This window comes from Canis lupus, chromosome 8, assembly GCF_048164855.1.
Source record: "Canis lupus baileyi chromosome 8, mCanLup2.hap1, whole genome shotgun sequence".
NCBI lineage: Eukaryota > Metazoa > Chordata > Mammalia > Carnivora > Canidae > Canis > Canis lupus.
In genome coordinates, this window is record NC_132845.1 from 54156864 (window position 1) to 54175447 (window position 18584).

General features: G+C 49.6%; 1 protein-coding gene across 5 annotated transcripts in view; it reads left to right on the forward strand.

Moving 5' to 3' along the window:
- The window catches only part of VWA3A (von Willebrand factor A domain containing 3A), a 59845-nt gene extending 41474 nt beyond the window's left edge, over positions 1-18371 (forward strand). For 3 of the 5 annotated variants that reach the window (XM_072836122.1, XM_072836124.1, XM_072836123.1), the window contains exons 22-30: positions 285-355; positions 3081-3233; positions 4754-4844; positions 5534-5644; positions 6347-6444; positions 7656-7793; positions 8966-9074; positions 12199-12343; positions 13067-13301. In XM_072836122.1, the coding sequence (XP_072692223.1) occupies positions 285-355; positions 3081-3233; positions 4754-4844; positions 5534-5644; positions 6347-6444; positions 7656-7793; positions 8966-9074; positions 12199-12343; positions 13067-13286 (1136 nt within the window). In that variant the 3' untranslated portion in view covers positions 13287-13301. Of the gene's footprint in view, positions 1-284; positions 356-3080; positions 3234-4753; positions 4845-5533; positions 5645-6346; positions 6445-7655; positions 7794-8965; positions 9075-12198; positions 12344-13066; positions 13302-13651; positions 13804-14578; positions 14703-16967; positions 17066-17255; positions 17322-17626 lie in introns of those variants that run through there. The other 2 variants (XM_072836126.1, XM_072836125.1) reach the window with 2 other exon arrangements.
- Positions 18372-18584: the final 213 nt, after the last annotated feature.

Genomic DNA, 18584 nt, shown 5'->3' on the forward strand with positions numbered 1-18584 from the left:
ACCATTGCTCCTACCTAACCTACCCTTCCTCTGGGTGAGAGCAGTTGGTTGGGTGCAGGGTGCTGGGTCCCAGGGCCAGCCCTCCTGCTGAGAGCCTCACCATACCTGCCCATCTCCTTCACCACTGGATGGCATAGGGGTGGGGGCTAGTTAGCTCAGCCCACTGGGATCCCTCCCTGCCCCTCAGGCTCAGGGCACCTTCACATAGCCCTGGTGTGTACAAATATGGACACTTGCCAGGATCTACACCCCTTCTCCATGCTCACAATGTGCTTTGTGTCTAGGTATTTACGAAAGCGATGACATTAACGCCATCATGTCTGAAATGGAAAAAGCGCTCAACTACTCGCAGAAGGTATGGCTTAGGTGTGGGGCGAATGACCACACTTTTGTTGTAGTCACTTGGGGCTGATATGTGAAGTACCACAAACCAGGTGGCTTAAAGCATCAGACATTTATCCTCTTAGTTTGAGAGACTGGAATTCTGAGCTCAAGGTCCCAGAGAGGCCATGCTCCTTCTAAGGGCTCTGGGTAGAGTCCCTCCTTACCCCTTCCTAGCTTCTGGTGCTGGTTGGTGTTTTTAAAAATTGCACTGGATGCTTGTTGTTAAAAATGGCAAGGAAGGGGCAGCCCAGGTGGCTCAGCAGTTTAGTGCCGCCTTCAGCCCAGGGTGTGATCCTGGAGACCCGGGTTCGAGTCCCACATCGGGCTCCCTACATGGAGCCTGCTTATCCCTCTGCCTGTGTGTCTGCCTCTCTCTCTCTCTCTCTCTCTCTCTCATGAATAAATAAATAAAATATTTTTAAAAAATGGCAAGGAAGATTTTATCCAAAACTACTACAGTAGAGCACAGAGATTGAACTCAGCTCTGAATCTACAGCCAAGGTAGCAGCCAAGATACATAGCCAATACAGCAAAAGGGTCAGTGGATAGAAATTTGCTGAGAGGAACTTGATTAAATATTAAGGGTAGGGAGATTCTTACAAAACAGGCTTAAACAGGATTCTTCACTAAAACTGGGTTTAATAGGCCAAAGTCAAAACTGAGTCAAGAAGAGTACTCAGAGGAGCCCAACAAAAGTTTAGTCCTCTGGGTGGCGCAGCGGTTTGGCGCCTGCCTTTGGCCCAGGGTGTGATCCTGGAGACCCGGGATCGAGTCCCACATAGGGCTCCCTGCATGGAGCCTGCTTCTCCCTCTGCCTTGTCTCTGCCTCTCTCTCTCTCTCTCACTGTGTGCCTATCATAAATAAATAAAATTTTAAAAAAAATTTAAAAGTCCCACTTCTGACTCCCTGCATGGAGCCTGCTTTTCCCTCTGCCTATGTCTCTCTCTCTCTCTCTCTCTCTCTCTCTCTCGGTGTCTCTCATGAATAAATAAATAAAAGCTCAAAAAAAAAAAAAGTTTAGTCAAGGACAGAGTCCTTGTCACCAGCAATCCTTGGCATTCCTTGGCTGTGGCAACATAGCTCCCAGCTCTGCCTCCATCTTCTCATGGCTCCCCTCCTGCTGTGTGTGCATCTCTTCCCCTGCAGGGATGCCAGTCCTATTGTATCGAGGGCACACCCTTCTCCAGTATGTCCTCATTAACTTACACCTTAATTATATCTACAAAGACTCTATTTCCAAGGAATATCACATTCACATATACCACATATATGGGGGAAGTGGGGGGTTGGACTTCCACATATCTTTTTGGGGGACACGACTCACCCCATATCAGCTTCCCTCTCTGTGTCCTGCTCCACAGATACCCAAGGCTTTGGATGAAGCATGGGAGTTTCCTATAAGCAATAAGAACAGGGATAAGGGAATGGACATGAAAACATTTAAGGAAGAATTGACCAAATTTATGGTGATTGAATGTATAGGGTAAGGAAGAAGAATCCCAGGGTAACTTCCGAGTTCCTTGCTGGGGAACCTGGTAGACAGCGGTGCCATTTACCAAGAGAGAGAAAACAGGAGAGAATCCTATAGGGAATGTGGGAGGGCAGGCCTAGGACAAAGGTGAGTTTGTGGGGCTCATGAGCTGACAAATGGGGGTACTTCAAACAAGGAAGAATGATAAGGGCTGGAGGTAGATGTGGAGCAGTTCAAGCCATCAGGGTAGACAAACAGCATGAAGGGAGTCATGGTCAAGGTGGGGAGGGAGGAAGACCCCATGAAGGAGACTCAGCCTGACTCACATTTTCTTTGCAGCCATTGGCAGGGCAACATCTTCCTGACTACGTTGTGAGCTCCTGGGAGGGCAGGGCCACAGCTTTGTGTTCCTTCCTCCGTGTCCTGTGGCTTCCCTAACCATGCCTTAGCTGCTCTCCCTGCAGGGACACCTCTTTGGTGCTTTGTTTCTGCCTTCTCGAATGCACATTAGGCTGTTCCCTCCTCTGACCAACATTTGCCAAGTGTTAGTGGCAATAATGGTTGAACCCACCCTTCCTAGGATGTTATTTACATTCAAATGGTGTCTTCATGCTTTGAGAATCACTGGAGAAGCTTTCAGGCAGTTGAGAAATGTGTTGGCAAAAGGAACCAAGTATTATATCACTATTCTGCTAGCATCCGCCCTGGGTACGTGGTGAGCTGACAGGCATATGTTAACGCTAGGTCCACATATGGAAAGCACTGGCTTTGGAACCAGACCCACCCAGGTTTGAACTGAAGGTCCTCCACATACAAGTGGCCTTGGTCACATCCCTTAAACTCATGGAGCTTTGGGTTCCTCCCCTGCAAAACGGGGATAAGATAGCACTTTCCCTAAAAGCATAGTTGGCTTGCCTTGTTGGAGAGAGATAAGAATGGGCAGGTTCACGGCAATTACATGAGACCCCCCGGGCATTAAGCAGCTCAGTGCCTGAGGCATCCCAATAATGCATCGGGCTTATTATTAATAAGATTGATCCACAGTGTTCTCAGTCCCAAGTGGCATTCTAAGGACAGGAAGAGGAGTCCAGAGGCCCCAGTGGCCCCTCCTGGTGTGCATGTGTGTTTGTGTGTGTGTGTGTGTGTGTGTGTGTGTGTGTGTGTTCCCTGCTTGGAGGCACGCCATGGCTGGGGTGCTGCTAACGCTCCCAATCCCAATTGCAGTGTGCCTTGCTGGTGTCCTCCCTGAAGAACCAATCTGGAAAGGAACTAGAGAGTGCAGTCCTCCTGAAAGCAAAGCCAAAGATATTCAAGCAAAGAAGTCAGCCCAAGAAACTCTGTTCTTCCAAACCCACAGCTTCCTCGGTGGCCAGAATGGTTTGACTCCCCTCCCTAATAACACACAGAGGACTTTGCTGCCACCTTGTCTCCTGGTCTTTCCTAGATCTTGAAATGCCAGAGCCAGCAGGGGTGGGGGCAGGGTACTCTGTGGTGAGTGTCCCAAGGGTACCTCCAGCCCTGGCCTCCCAGGGGAAGAACTCCTCTGGGGGACCTGCTTATTAGCTCTTATAAGCTCCTGCTTATTAGCATCCCTGGCCTCCTGTCTCAGCCAGGTACTAAGGACTCCTTGGAATTGGTCCCCACCGTGACATCTGATGGCTATAAGGCAGGAGGGCTTGTGCTGGAGGTTCTCTCGGGGGCAAAGGAGCTAGGGTATTAGGGTATGTAATGGGCTCCTGCTACTGCAGCTACTGCCGCCCAAGGCTTGGTGGGGGCCCACAGGACCCTGGGGGTGACCTGTGCCTTCTCGGGCCTTATCTCTGTCACAGCCTGTCAAATCTGCCCTGCATAAAATAGGCACCCCACTGCAGAAATCAGGGAGCCCTCAAAGGACCCCAGGCTCCAGTGCTTTTGAGCAGACAGGAAGCATCTGGAGCCCTTCAGCGTTTCACTGACTGACAGATCCTTGTAAACACAGTGCATTTGCAGAATGAGGGAATCCATCTGGACCCTGTGTAGCTTACTCCCATCCTGGGGGCTGCACTTCCAGAAGTTTCTATCCACACAGGCTCTGCCCTCATTCGAAGAACTCCACCAGGTTCCAGGAGCCAGCCCAGAGGCAAATTCTGGGATGAAACCCGAGAGTCTCAGAGGCTGCCTCTTGGGCCTCCAGTGCTTCCTGAGCTGATTCAGCATGAAGAGGCTTAGGCTGTGCCCAGGCCTCCAAAGAGCCTCCCAGAACCAGGGCTGGAGGCTCCCTGGGGTAGCGGCAACCAGACCTTTTCCACAACAGCTCACCCAATGGTGTGAGCTGGTCCATGGCCCCAGGTAGTTTTGTTCAGGTGTTGTCACTTTCCCCTTGTGCCCAGTTCTCCCAGTAAGGAAGAACTCCTCCCGATACAGCACAGAACTTACCTATCACGCTGGAAGCCCAGAAATTCCAGTCCAGTAGGAAGCAGGGCAGGTAACTGAAGAAAGTTCTGGCAAATCCCACGGCTGTCCTAGCATGCCCTCTCTCTCTATTATGAAATGCACACACACATGCACATACACACATGCATACACTTTTTTACCTAAAACCCACAGTCTCCTCTGAGTCTGCAGCAGGAGATGGGGCAAACATGTCCAAAGAATTTGTTCCCATTGACCCCTCCCTGTACAGATTCCTAATGGACAGATTGAGCCTGGGGTTTCATCCCAGAGTTTGGGAAGGCAAGGGAAGGTGATGATGCCCCTGGGCTGGCTCCTACAACCTCATGGAGTTCTTTGAATGAGGGCAGTGCCTGTGTGGACAAGACTTCCTGGAAATGCAGCCCCTGGGATGGGAGTGAGCTACGCACGGTCTGGGCCTGCCAAGGAGAACAGGTTACTGATGGGACAGACTGCCTGTTTTCTAGAGCCTTAAAGAGGACCCTGACAGAGAGAAGAGATCCCCCTTGCAAGTTCTGACATGGCGGCCACTCAGTGGCAAAGCAGGCGTCCCACCAGGTAAGGCATGGCTGTGCTCAGGCTCATGTGTAGAGGGTGGCGGGCATGGGTGGGATGTGAATTAATTATGATAGTAACCAAAATGATTGATGAGCATGAGTCTTGATCACATGCCAGCCCTTCTGCTAAGATTGTCCCATTTAAAGCTTACAACAATCAATCCTGTGTGACAGGTAATCTATTTGTTCCCCGTTTTACTAATAAAGAAATTTAGGCCCAGACGGGCTAATGACCAGTGCCAGCGGGTCGTGATAGAGCATCAAGTATTTTTATTAAAGTATTCAGTTTATAGAACCAAGACCATGTATCTTATTTCTAATGGCAAGGACATAGCAGAATGGTTCAGAGTTGGGGAGTGAGCGAGACCTGGGTGGGATCCTTGCTGACTCGGAGGCCCCCTTACCCCCTGTAAATGGGGGCACCGTGAGGATAAGATGAGACAGGGTACGGAAAGCTCTTATCACCTCTCCTGGTATACATCAGTACTTGGTAACAAGCAGCTCTAGCTGTGGCTGATCCAGGGGAGGCCAGAAGACTTGGGATAGTCCCAAAGGACCTCAAAGCCATCTTGGAGCTCTATTTCAAGGGTGCAACATAGCTGAAATTGACAAGTCTCTAAGGCAAGCTGGACAATGTCACCACATGACACCCCCAAGGTCGCTCCAGCCAACAGGCCAATTGTCCCCTAGCTGCAGCCCAGCCAGTGAAAGGAGGGACTGCACAACAGAGGAGGAAGACCAGGTGGAGGGAAGCAGAGACATCTCTCTCACTGTTTTATACAGAGACAAGGAATAATGTGGGTGAGTTGAAAGCTACACAAATGTCTGAACAGCCCCCCTGCCCCTGGGGAACTGTAAGGTCAGCAGGCCCCATGGTAGGGAGACCCCCTCTGACTGTCCCAGGACATGGGCAGCCGTACCTCCAGAGCAGGCCTAACCTCAAACGACTCAGGTCTCCCAACCCAGGGAAACAGACGTGCAAATTCTTGACACCACTCATCCTCCATCCATCAGAGGCAGCGTTCTCCGCTGAGTCTGATTGGGAAATGAGGAAGGGAGTGGAGATGAGCACCCCACCATTGATGACTGTGAAATGGTACAAATCCCAGCAAGGATTCCCTGAGGTGCGGAGATGGGGAGGTTGAGCCTGCTTCCCCTGATCCACCTAAAAGCCTTCCTTCTGCCCTTCAGCACATTTTTTTAAAAGCTGATTTTTTTAAAGATTTTATTTATTTACTTGACACAGAGAGAGAGCACAAGCAGGGTGGGGGGAGAGGGAGAGGGAGAAGCAGGCTCCCCACTTAGCAGGTAGCCTGATGAAGGGCTCGATCCCAATACCCTAAGATCACGAACAGAAGGCAGGTGCTTAACTGACTGAGCCACCCACACACCCCTGGCTGATTTGATTCACAGAGAAGTTAACATGCAAAAGGAAACCCAAGGGGGAAGGGAGGGGTGGAGGAATGAGAGGTGTACAAAGTAACCTCACTCTGTTTCTCCTAGGTTCTGTATACAAGAAGTACCCTCAAGGAAGGGGCATACGAAGGGTTAATTCTTCTATACAGTTGCCAAGGAAGGATACAATTTGCTCAAGCCAAGAGGTATGAATTTCTTAGCACCAGCACATGCCCCCCCAAGCAATAATTCCTTCTACCAACCTTCCACTTTTAGGAAGATTGGCATCGTTGGAAGTGGGGACAAAATTTGCTTTGACATGGATGGACCTGGAGGGTATTAGGCTGAGTGAAATAAGTCAATTGGAGAAGGACAAACATTATATGGTCTCATTCATTTGGGGAATATAAAAAATAGTGAAAGGGAATAAAGGGGAAAGGAGAAAAAATGGGTGGGAAATATCAGAGAGGGAGACAGAACATGAGAGACTCCTAACTCTGGGAAACGAACTAGGGGTAGTAGAAAGGGAGGTGGGTGGGGGGTGGGGGTGACTGGGTGAAGGGCACTGAGGGGGGCACCTGATGGGATGAGCACTGGGTGTTATTCTATATGTTGGCAAATTGAACACCAATAAAAGATAAATTTATTTTTTTAAAAAAAGGAAGCGGGGACAAAGCTGCTTATGATAACTGCTTAAGTGGCAAATGGGGAGGAGGTGTTAAGTAGACCTATGTTTGAAACCTGGGCCTGCCACTTCCTGGCTGGGCAAATCATCCAGCTAGTCACAGAATCTCGGGGTCCTCATTTGTAAAAATGAAGACAGATATTCCTACCTAATAGGATTGATGCTAGTTGAAGTGTATTTTGTGTAAATCACTTAGTGGTGTCAATCTTTTGGTTGCAAGCGGCAGAAATTCCCCTTCTTGTTCATATCCTGAAAGTAGAACATCTTTCTTCCCACAACCATTCAGTAAAAGTCTGAGCTTGGGTCTGATTGGGCTGATCCCGGAGCCATGCTTGTAATTGCCGTGAACCTGCCCATTCTTATCTCTCTCACTGTGACAGGGAGGTTGAGATTCTCCAAATTGGCTTAGGCTGAACTTCAGACCAATCATAGCTTTCCACTCAAATTTTGTGGGAGAGAGTTGAAATGGAATTGGGGAACTAACAGTGTCCACCAGACTAGAAAGTAGCATATGCTCAATAAATTGTGTTCCCCTGTTGCCCATATTTCTTATGCATCTCTCCCCAGCACAGGGGAAAGAATCCACAGGCAACGGATGCTCAATGAGGACCGAGAAACCCCACATTTCCAATATGAGACAGATTTCAAACATAAGGTTCAATAGATGAGTCAGACCATCATTCAATTAAGCCTATGTTACCCAAGATAATAGTTCTTTCCTCTCTTCTCGAGTGGGTAGCGAATTATGGACTAAAAAAACTGAAGATGGAAATCTCCAGATACATGGGTCCCAGCTGCGCCCATCAAAAATCGGTCCAGGGGCTGGCGTCAGCCAAACACTGCGCCATCCTGCCCAGCATAGAAATTAACGTAAGTTGTGGGTTTCGTTGCTCTTCTCTTCCTGCCACCCCCTGTCTGTGATCAGCCACAAATGGCACAAGTGTGCTGGGGAGAACTCCATGTGCATGTCTGTGCCATGGCTTCTCTTCCTGCTTCCACCCAAATGTGGGATTGCTCTCGGCATATAAGGAAATACAGATCCCGTTGGAAGAAAAGTCAACCCGTGGAGGGCCCAATACCACCCCCCAGAGCTAGATGGGCTACATGGTGTGACAATTAGAAACATTGCTGAGAGGGACGCCTGGGTGGCCGAGTGGCTGAGTGTCTGCCTTCAGCTCAGGTCGTGATCCTGGGATCCTGCGATTGAGTCCCATATCGGGCTCCCCACAGAGAACCTGCTTCTCCCTCTGCCTATGTCTCTGCCTCTCTGTGTCTCTCATGAATAAATAAATAAAATATTTTAAAAAGAAAGAAAGAAAGTTGCTGAGAATAGGCTGTGGCTGAAGAACTCACCAGAATTCTGTACCCCCAGTGCTGCTGATGGTTCTATTAGGATAGCGGGCTTCCCTTCTCCTCTGCCCCCCAGGGGAGGTTACTGTGTTCTCTAGTTTCTAGTTTGGGGGTAATTTTTTTTCATTGCTTTAACACTAGAACAAGGAAATTTAGTACAAGTGAGCAACAAATCATGGTGTGTGTGAGTGTGTATGTCTGTGTGTGTGTGTTTAGAAGACCCTGTTTTCTATTCTTTCCATTTTATATGACATTATCGCGTTAGGAGAAATTAGAAAGTCAAAAGTAGCTACGAAACTCAAAATTATTCACCAGAAGGATTTTTATGGGAGTTTTATCATTCTGTCCCCTTCTCTGTCTATGGTCATCTTTTAGTTTGACATTTATGGACTTCCCATCCTACTATTAAGGGTTTTCTAATTTAAAATTTAGAGATGCTACGTTTTTTATTATTTCAGTGACCACATTTGCCACAAAACCATCATCCCAATTCCCCTACTCCTCTAGAACCATAAATCTAATAGTTTGATAAAAGAAAAAAACCTGTAAGCAAATAGCAAACCTGTAACAAATCTGCCTAACAGATGTTTTGGAAACTATTAACCATAACCAATTGAACTATTTATGGGGGTGATGGGAATCTAAAGACATAGCTGATGCGGGGAAATTTGCCTTGGCTTGCCTTCATCCAGGGGAGAGTGAGACATATCCAGTGGATGCCCAGGGAAATTGAAGTATACATCACGTGCCTGGAGAAGGTGATGAAGCGCTATGTCCAGAGGCTGCAGTGGCTGTTGTCTGGTGAGGCTTCCTGCTGTCCTGGAGTGCAGGAAGGGCATGAGGGGAAGTGCAGGGTCAACCCCAGGGACCAGGGCCAGCCCTTCCCAGGCCAGGTGCACAAACCATCAGATCAGGGGTGAGACCAGGAGGGCCATCCAGGTACAACACGATTTTCTGGATTCCAAGGTCAGGCAAGGTGCTGGATGTCAGGGAGGTAGAGTGTAGGCCAAAGGGCACCAGAGAGAACCCAGGCCTGTCCAGGCCCACCCTGCAAGGCCATCTCCCACCCCTTGCCCTCCTGGACGTGACTCAGCGGCTCACTCTCAAGAGGTTCAATTCAGTATTGATTGGACCCCACAGAGCTGGTCCATGAAGGTGGATATGGGAGGGGCTCCCAGCAGAGCAGAATCCCTGTTCTTCCTTACAAAGAGTATTGAGGCCCCTTCGGGCCGGCAAATGGCAGGGCTGGCCCAGGAGAGCCAGGCTCACATCCTAGGGAAGGGTGGGCTGGGGATTGAGAGATGATCAGAAGCATCAGGTCCAAGAGACCAGGGAGCTAGCTAGAGCTGGACAGGGGGTGTTGAGGCTTTGGGGCCTGGATGGTTCCTGGGACAACAGGAGGAAGGAGAGGGGGAGGCTTTCATAGAGGCCCCTCAGGATCCTGTGCAAATTCATTAGGTCCAATCCTCTGCAGTAGAACCTGGTAAAACAGACCATACTGTACAGTGGGGTGTAGTGTGTAGTGATGACTGCTGCTTCCCAGAACCTCGGGTGGGATGAGGGGCAGTGTTGCCAACTCCAGGTGTAGTTGTCAGGTCAGAGGCTGACATGGAGCAAAAAGGTCATATGCCTCTGTCCAATCCCAAAGCACATTTGTTGCAGGGAAGGGTGTGATGACCAATGGAATCCCCACTTCGCATACAAGTGCTCACCCCAGCACCAGCTAATACTTCAAATGCCACCAACACTTTAAAACCCAGGGCTACTTCACTTATTCACTCATTCATTATTCAACAAATATGTGTTGCTGTCTCATCAGGCACTAGAAGATGGTGGGAGGCAACACCCAGCAGGGTCCCTGAGCTCAAGGAGCATATGGTCTAGGAGACAGACATTAACCAAAGAGTCTCACAAACAAGTCTAATGTCACAACAGTGACGTGTAGACAGGAGATGGGCATGGTGAAGTGAGAGCCTCCAAGAGGAGTGACAGGCCTGGACAGGAAGATCATGGAGGGCTTCCCTGAGGAGGTGATATTTGAGCCAAGATCTGAAAAGTGAATAGATGTTGCTGGGCCAAGAGAAGAAAGACAGGCATGTCTGAGGTGCTGGGGGGTGGGGGAATGCTGAGTACAAAGACTAAAAAAGAAGCCAATATGGCTGAGAATGAGGGAGAATAAGAGTGAGACCATCCCAGAGAGATGAAGCCTTGTCTAAACTTCACCCTAAGAGCAGTTGGAAGGTACTAAATGTTTTAAATAAGGGGAAAGTGATCAAGTTAGCATTGGCAATAATCCCCCTGGTTGCTGCATGGAATATAAGTTGCTGAGGGGATGGAGTGGAATCAGGTAGCATCATAGTGGCCCAGGTGAAGGACCAGGCTAGCTGGAAGAGGTGGGGATGATGGAGATGGATGAAGTAGAAAGAGTCCGAGAGATTTGAGGTAGAAAGGACAGGGCTTGGGGACTTGCACTATATTTCCACCTTCTGGTTCCTACAATGGATCAGCCAGCTGTTTGTGGTCAGAGGTCCCTCAGCTGGCTGCCCGGAGGGCCATCCTCATGGAACGTCTCCCTGCCCCAGGATGGCTCCTCATATTGACATGAGCACTGCTAGAGAATACCCCCAGATGAGTCCCGGCAGATTCCTGGGCAGAGGGTCCAGCCAGCTCCATCTACCTTTTCCTGGAAAGCAGCCCATCATCTGTTTTGTAGCAGTTTTCCCCTTGTTTCTACTACTGCCTCTGCTGAGGTCCCTGAGGGGTGATCAAGAATGCTACGCATCCTCTTCTGTTCCTTCAGCTTTCCCCCTAGGTTTCCTCCATAGTTAGCCTGTGGAGCCGCAAGGGTAGGGTAGCAGGTGTCCCTGACTAAAGTGTGGATCAGAGGATGTGGTATGAGAGTCTGCGGTCACCGCCAGTCTCTGTGACGCTGGCAAGCCACTGGCCCTCTCTATTTCCCCTTGGGATAAATCCCAAATCCTTTCAGCACGTCACCAACTTCACCTCCTGTCCCTTTCCCCACGGGTCTCTCCATCCCAGGTGTCCTGATTCCTCACATGGGCTTTCCCTCTGTCCTGGAGCACACCATGCTCTCCTCCTCCAGCTCAGGCCTTCCCAGGCTGTTCCCTCCTTATCTCCACTTCTTTCCTCCACTCGCTCCTGTTCCTCTTGCAGTGGTAGCTCACCCACAGAATTCAGATTCTCCCCATGGTGTGCCCCATGACACTCTGTCATGAGCCTCGGAGAGCCATAACTATAAATCTAACATCTGTCTTCCTTGCCTGACTCCATGAGGGCACAGCACCAGACTCCGCTGATTTCTGTTGACCAGTTGACAGACTCCATGCTCTTTAACATCTTTTCCAGCTCCAAACAATACTGTAAATACCACTCTGTCCCATCGCTCAACTATAGGAATGAGGAAACTCAAGGCCAGAGCAATTTTTTAAAGATTTTTTTAAAGATTTTTTATTTATTTGAGAGAGAGAGAGGGCAGAGGGAGAGGGAGAAGCAGACTCCCCCCTGAGCAGAGAGCCCAACACGGGGCTCGATCCCAGGATCCTGAGATCATGACCTGAGTTGAAGGCAGACACTTAACCAACTGAACCACTGAGGCGCCCCAAGGCCAGAGCAATTTTAACCACTTGTGCAAGTGATCATAGATCACAGGCAAAGCCGCATATGAAACTTTGACCTCCAAAGCCCCGACCACTGACTGGCTCTGCCCTTGGACAACCAACACCCCACCAGCACCACCACAAAGGCCATCTCCCAGTGGGCTGACATCTGATTGGTGATCAGTCAGGCAACAGGTGTATTTGGTAGACCTTATATTTGATAGCTGCTGTGAGAAAACCACCCCGGGAATGGGGAGGGAACGACCCCTCACTCCTTCCCTACCTCTGCCCCCACCACCTCGGAGCAGGGAGCCGCCGACTGTTTGGCACCATTCTGGAGCGCAAAGTGTGCATCCTGGTGGACACATCGGGATCCATGGGCCCCTACCTGCAGCAGGTGAAGACGGAGCTGGTTCTGCTGATCTGGGAGCAGCTGCGGAAGCACTGCGACAGGTGAGAGGCAGGGGTGCAAGTGGGTGTGGGCAGGATGATCAAAGGGGCCCTTTGGGGGCTTCTGTCTTCACTGTTCACGAGGCCTGGAGGCAAAGCTTATTTAAGTAGTAAAAAACACTGCACTCTGTTGTAGAAGTAAAGCAGCCTTTAGAAATCCATCTCAGGCCCAGGGACCATTGTAAGCAGAGCCAAGGAACCACCAGGTGGCCTTGAATTGTGGATTTCAGCTAACCTGATTTTTTAAGAGAGGGGGTTTGGGGTTGTTTTTTCTGCCCAGACAGGTTGACGCTAGGAGATAGCAGGAGACTCTGATCCTAGGCTGGGACCCATCCTTGCCTTCTTATTAATAAGTAAACATTGATTGAGCACCTTCTACAGGCCAAGCATTTTGAGTGCATGATTTCCTTCCATCTTCACAGCGCCCCTAGGAGGTGTTGCCATTATTATTCTTATTTTTCAGAAAAGGAGACTTAGGCTAAGTACTCTGCCAGAGATCACATACTCTGTTAGTGGCCGAGGTGGGACATCAATCTACTTCAGTCTGTATCCAATGTGTACCTTCTCATTCTCCCCGGGGAGGGGCGGGGGGGGCAGGCGCTCACTATAGGTGCTTGAAGCTCATCGGCATGAAGCTTCCTCAAGGGGATCCTTCAGCCAGGCATTTTCTAGCCACTCTCTTTCACCTCCTCTCTGCCCCCCACCCCATCTCTCCTCTCTTCCCAGCTTCAACCTGCTTAGCTTTGCAGAGGACCTGCAACTCTGGCGGGACACCCTGGTGGAGACCACCGACGAGGCATGTCATGAGGCTATGCAGTGGGTGACCCACCTGCGCGCTCATGGGAGCACCTCCGTCTTGCAGGCATTACTGGCAAGTTCTACCACCAAGCCCAACCCTGTTGGCCAAACAGAAAATACCATCACCCCCAAAACTGATACTGCGTGAGGCTTTCAAATTACAAAGAGCACTTTCTTAGATTTAAGAACTGTTGCTTTATTTCATCTTCCCAACAACCCAGTAAGAAAGGGATTCTGGTTCTCATGTTATAGGTAAAGACACAGAGGCTCAGAGAGGTTAAGTGACTGGCTGGGGTTAACCAGCCAGGAAGTGGGCCGTGCTCTTTCTCCCAAACCTTGGCAGTCTCCTCAGTCTGTGGTAGGCTGAAAGAGGCTGGTCATCTCTCACTGTTAATGGACAAGTCAGTGGGATCCAGTCAGACACAGTTTCCCTGGGGACAGCAGGCAGTTGGATTTTACCCTTCCCTATTAGCACTGACCCCTGAGCCAGACGACCTGCCCGCCCTCTTTCAGAAAGCCTTCACTTTTCACGATGTGGAAGGATTGTACCTCCTGACCGACGGGAAGCCAGATACAAGCTGCAGCCTTATTCTGCGTGAAGTCCAAAGACTTACGGAGACAGGAGATGTGAAAATGCACACCATTGCCCTGAACCACTCAGGCAGGTGGGCCGCGCTGTGTGCCTCTCCTGTGGCTGCATGTGTGAGGGCCAAGGCCTCCCCTTAGACCCTGACCTCTCCTGGCCCCCATCAGTGAGCGGGAAGCAAGAAGGGGCCGGCAAGGGTTAGGCCCGAGTGAAAGCCCTCTCTCCACCTCCCACTTAGCCCCCCAGAACCCACTCTCCTGACTTTCTCCAGCCTGGAAACGGATTGGCGCTGATTCCCTGGGCACACGGGGCATTCTCCTTCCTGATCTTTCTCTGGAGCATGTTAGTGAATGTGGAGGGGGGAAAAAGTTTAAAGTAGCTTTGTTACGGTTCTTTTTAGAAACGATCACCATAGAGGAATGTGTGTTAGACCAGAGAGCTTCTACTCCTTCCAGAAAAGACTTCAATGTTGTTGGCAAAACTCTGATGACTTGGGTGCATATGTGATCTCTATCTAAGCCACGAGCTCCGTAAAGGTCACACTTGTGTCCCCGCCAGGCCTAACACCCAGGAGCAGGCCCTGGCTAGATGTCTAATGAAGGAACGTGTGCTGGCCGTGTGCTTTCATGCTAAGTGGCGACATGAAAGCACTGAATCTGCTTCATGCGGCCGCCACGGCCCATAAGCTGACAGGGTGTGGGCTCGCGATGCTGACATGGTCTCAAGGGCACAGAGCCTCAGCGCCCGAGGCCCAGTGCCCAGCAGACCTGAGCTCCCAATGGGCTGGGGGTGTGCAGGGAGCTTGCCTAGCCAGTCAGTGGGCCTGGCCCTAGAACCTCTGTTCTCCCTACTAGGGCAGCGGGTGACTTCCTGAGAAATCTGGCCGCCCTCACGGGGGGCCGCTATCACTGCCCCGTTGATGAGGACACACTCCTCAGAATCCATGGCCTGCTGACCAAGGGCATCATGGACGAAAGGGTAGGTTGCAGAGTGAAGGCTGTTCAACTGTCTCCATATACTGTCAGCAGATGTGGGCTTCTCCCCCTCTGCTTCTCTTGTAAGAATAGCAAGTATTGGCTAGAAAGGGTTCTCTTTTCCTGTGGCTCTTCCTCTCGGCTGGCTCTCCTCAAGGTGGGAAAGAAGCAGAGCGTGGAGGTGTTATTTAACAATAGAACAGTTCAGGGGCATCTGGGTGGCTCAGTCCACTGGGCTGATTCTTGATTACAGCTCAGGTCATGATCTCAGGGTTATCAGATCAAGTTCTGAGTGGGGCCTTGCACTCTGCAGGGAATCTGCTTAATATTGTCTCCCTCCCCCTCTGTTTCTCCCCCCTCCCCAGGAACACACCTTCTCTCTATATAAAATAAATTTTAAAAACTTTTAAAAAAATTTAGTAGAACAGGGGTGCCTGGGTGGCTCAGTTGGTTAAGCACCTGCCTTCAGCTCAGGTCATGATCCCAAGGTCCTGGGATCAAGTCCCATGTTGGGCTTCTGCTCAGCCAGGAGCCTGCTTCTCCCTCGTGTTCTCTCTCACTATCTCTGTGGCTATCTCTGTCTCTCTCAAATAAATAAATAAAACATTAAAAAAATAATAGAACAGATCACATTCATTGAGCACTTACTTTGTGCAGGTCCATTGCTTTTATAGATGACTTTTCAATCCTCTCAGCCATTACTATAGCCGTTAAACAGATGAATAAGTAGGCTCAGCAAGGGATAGGGCTACAACTAAGGACATAGCAAATGGTAAAGCCAGAGCTCAGACACCCAAGCTCTTAACCTCTTTCCTTTGAGTCGTGCACATTTCTGTCTCCCAGTGTTCAATTCATTAAAACACAGATATGCAAATGATCTTAAGTAGTAAATCTGATAAAGTCACACAGGCCAGGTAAGAGAAGAATACCAACCAAGCTCTTCTGATCTGACTGAAAAGTTATATACATGTTTATACATTTAGGAACATGGTGCTATCAATTATAACATTTCAAGACAACAAATTATCAAGTAAGACAAACAACCAGATTCCAGGTTTCTGTTTTTGGAGGTTAAAGCACATGTTACAGGACATGGCATAATTTTTGAAGTCCAGTACTTTGCATGACTCCTTTATTCAAGTACCTCTTCTAGGGACAAATATTACAAATAGTTCAGAGAACAGAACAAGTAGAAGTGGGCAGCCCAAGTGGCTCAGCGGTTTAGCGCCGCCTTCAGCCCAGGGCCTGATCCTTGGGGACCCTGGATCGAGTCCCGTGTTGGGCTCCCTGCGTGGAGCCTGCTTATCCTTCTGCCAGTGTCTCTACAACTCTCTCTCTCTGTCTCTCATGAATAAATAAATAAAAATCTAAAAAAAAAAAAAAAGAACAAGTAGAAGTAATGAATATTACTAAGAACCTGTGTCCTTTTTTTTTTTTTTTTAAGATTTTATTTATTTATTCACGAGAGACACAGAGAGAGAGGCAGAGACACAGGCAGAGAGAGAAGCAGGCTCCATGCAGGGAGCCCGATGTGGGATTCGATCCCAGGATTCCAGGATCACGCCCTGGGCCAAAGGCAGGCGCCAAACCGCTGAGCCACCCAGGGATCCCCTCACCTGTGTCCTTATACACAGGAGAATACATTGACAGTATTGCAAAGGTCCACAGTTTAATACCTCTTCAGATCAGATTCTTTAAATCGTGTCTGGATGCAGAATGGGATCGTTCTGCTCCTGCTGCCAAGGAGCGGAGGCAGCTTCATCTTTTTCCTACATTTTCTTGCTGATTGTGAGAACTTGTGTTTTTAACACGAGCCTCTGGAATTCCATGGGTTGACCTACGAGAAAAACATGTCTGTGAAGCTTGGTTTTACTAGAAGCAATGGGGGGAAAAATAGAAGCAATGGAGAAAGAGTGGAATAGATTTTGCTGCCTAACAGTGAGATAAGGAGCATGTCCCACTTCTGCTGGGAAGAGAGGGGCAGACTTCAGGGAAGCTCGGTGGCCATCTCGGTTTGCCACTGCCCACCCATCCCGACACAGACTCTCAGGTGCCTCATCTTAAAGTGTCCCATTTGCAGAATGACTGCCTTGTCAGGTGGTGAGCTCCTTGTGCCTGGAAGGATGCAAACCAAGGCCCACAGATTTTCTGCCCTGGGTGAGAGGCTGCATTTGATTAACTCTAAAATTTTTCTGCTGAGACTTTGGATGTTCAGGTTACATCCAGTCATTTGATGGATCTAACTTCATGTTTGTTTCCCCTTTCCAAGGATTCCACGTTGCCACTGTTTGAAGGAGATGATTTAAGGAGATTGGCCCAGGAGATCACCAAGGCCAGAAGCTTCCTCTGGAAGGCCCAGTCCTTCAGGTATACCCTTTGAGCAGCCCCTCCCACCTGCCTCATGGCTCCAGCCTGCCCAGATCCTGGGCCTCCTCAAGACCAAGTCCATCCTGATCATGGCAGCCTTCCATCCCAAGCTCCTGCCCTGCTTCTCCCCACCAGGCCCAGAAATCTGGGCATTAAGGGGGATCATCTTATTTCATCTCCTGTCCTCTAGGTCCCAACTCCAGAAGAAAAACAACACAGAACCAAATGTCACTCTTTTTTAGAGATGTGTTCTCAGGTAAGAGGAAAGGAGAAGCTCTTCATCTTGTAAGTATCCACCAAGGGCTGACAGCAGGCTCTGTATCATGGACAGCTGTAACTATAGGGAGGGACCAGAGTGATTCCTCTAAACAGAAAGGCCACCTCACAAATAATCACTCACTTTGCACACATTGGCCCTGAGAAAGCTGTAACCCAGAGTTCCTCCCAAGAAACAGGATTGCAGGCACCAAGGCTCTCTGGATGCTGAGGGAGGGAAGGCTCTGGCATCCTCGGTCTACCCTAATGTTCCTTCCCTGTCTCCCAACATACCCTACACGCCAGCCACAAAACTGTCACTCACTGGGAAGCCCTGCACCGAGGCCTGCCTGGAACCCCCTTCTTACCACCCTCTGCCTGATGGCTTCTGCTCTTCAATCAAGGCACAGCTCAAATGACATCAGCTCCACTGTGAAGATGTTTCTGAGACCCGTTGAGAGCTGGGAGCCTCCAGCCTTCCTCCCACTGTATCCTGGCCAAACATCCCTTTTCATAGCAGCAACACCTAGCATTTATTATGCCTAGTACCCCATGTCATGCTTCCTTGTTTCCCTGCCAACTCTTCTCCTTGACTGTGAGCTCTACCCAGAAATGAAGCTGGTGTCCTAACCATCTCTAGGTCCCCAGAACCTGCCACAGGGCAGATTGCAGTAAACTGGGAGCACCCAGCTCAGTTGTGGGAGCCCAGCTCTGGAAACCAACCAGAGGATATTGTTTCTACCCTAGTCCCCTCACTCAGTGCTTCCCATCACCCTGGTCCACATAATGAAGATTCACTGTCAGCCCACCTTGGGAGAATAAACAAGTGGGCTTACCACCTGCCTGTTCAACCAAACAGAATTAAAGTCTGCTCTGGAGCCAAGTCCAGAGAGAGTGCTCTGCTCAAACAGGTGCAAATCAGGCTGGGCCCCAGCCCTACTGTGTACATACAAAATGAATATGTCATGTATTATGTGGTCTGGGGTCATATCCTGAGACAAAAAATTGCTGGTACTTAATTAAATAGGAGCAAAATGACTTTTAAGCTGAAGTGATGACTGGTTCGTGTGTGTGTGTGTGTGTGTGTGTGTGTGTGTGTGTGTGTCAATTTTTGGTGATATAAAACTTTATTTAAAAACTCAGATGCAGGGATCCCTGGGTGGCGCAGTGGTTTGGCGCCTGCCTTTGGCCCAGGGCGCGATCCTGGAGACCCAGGATCCAGGAGACCCAGCCCACGTCGGGCTCCCGGTGCATGGAGCCTGCT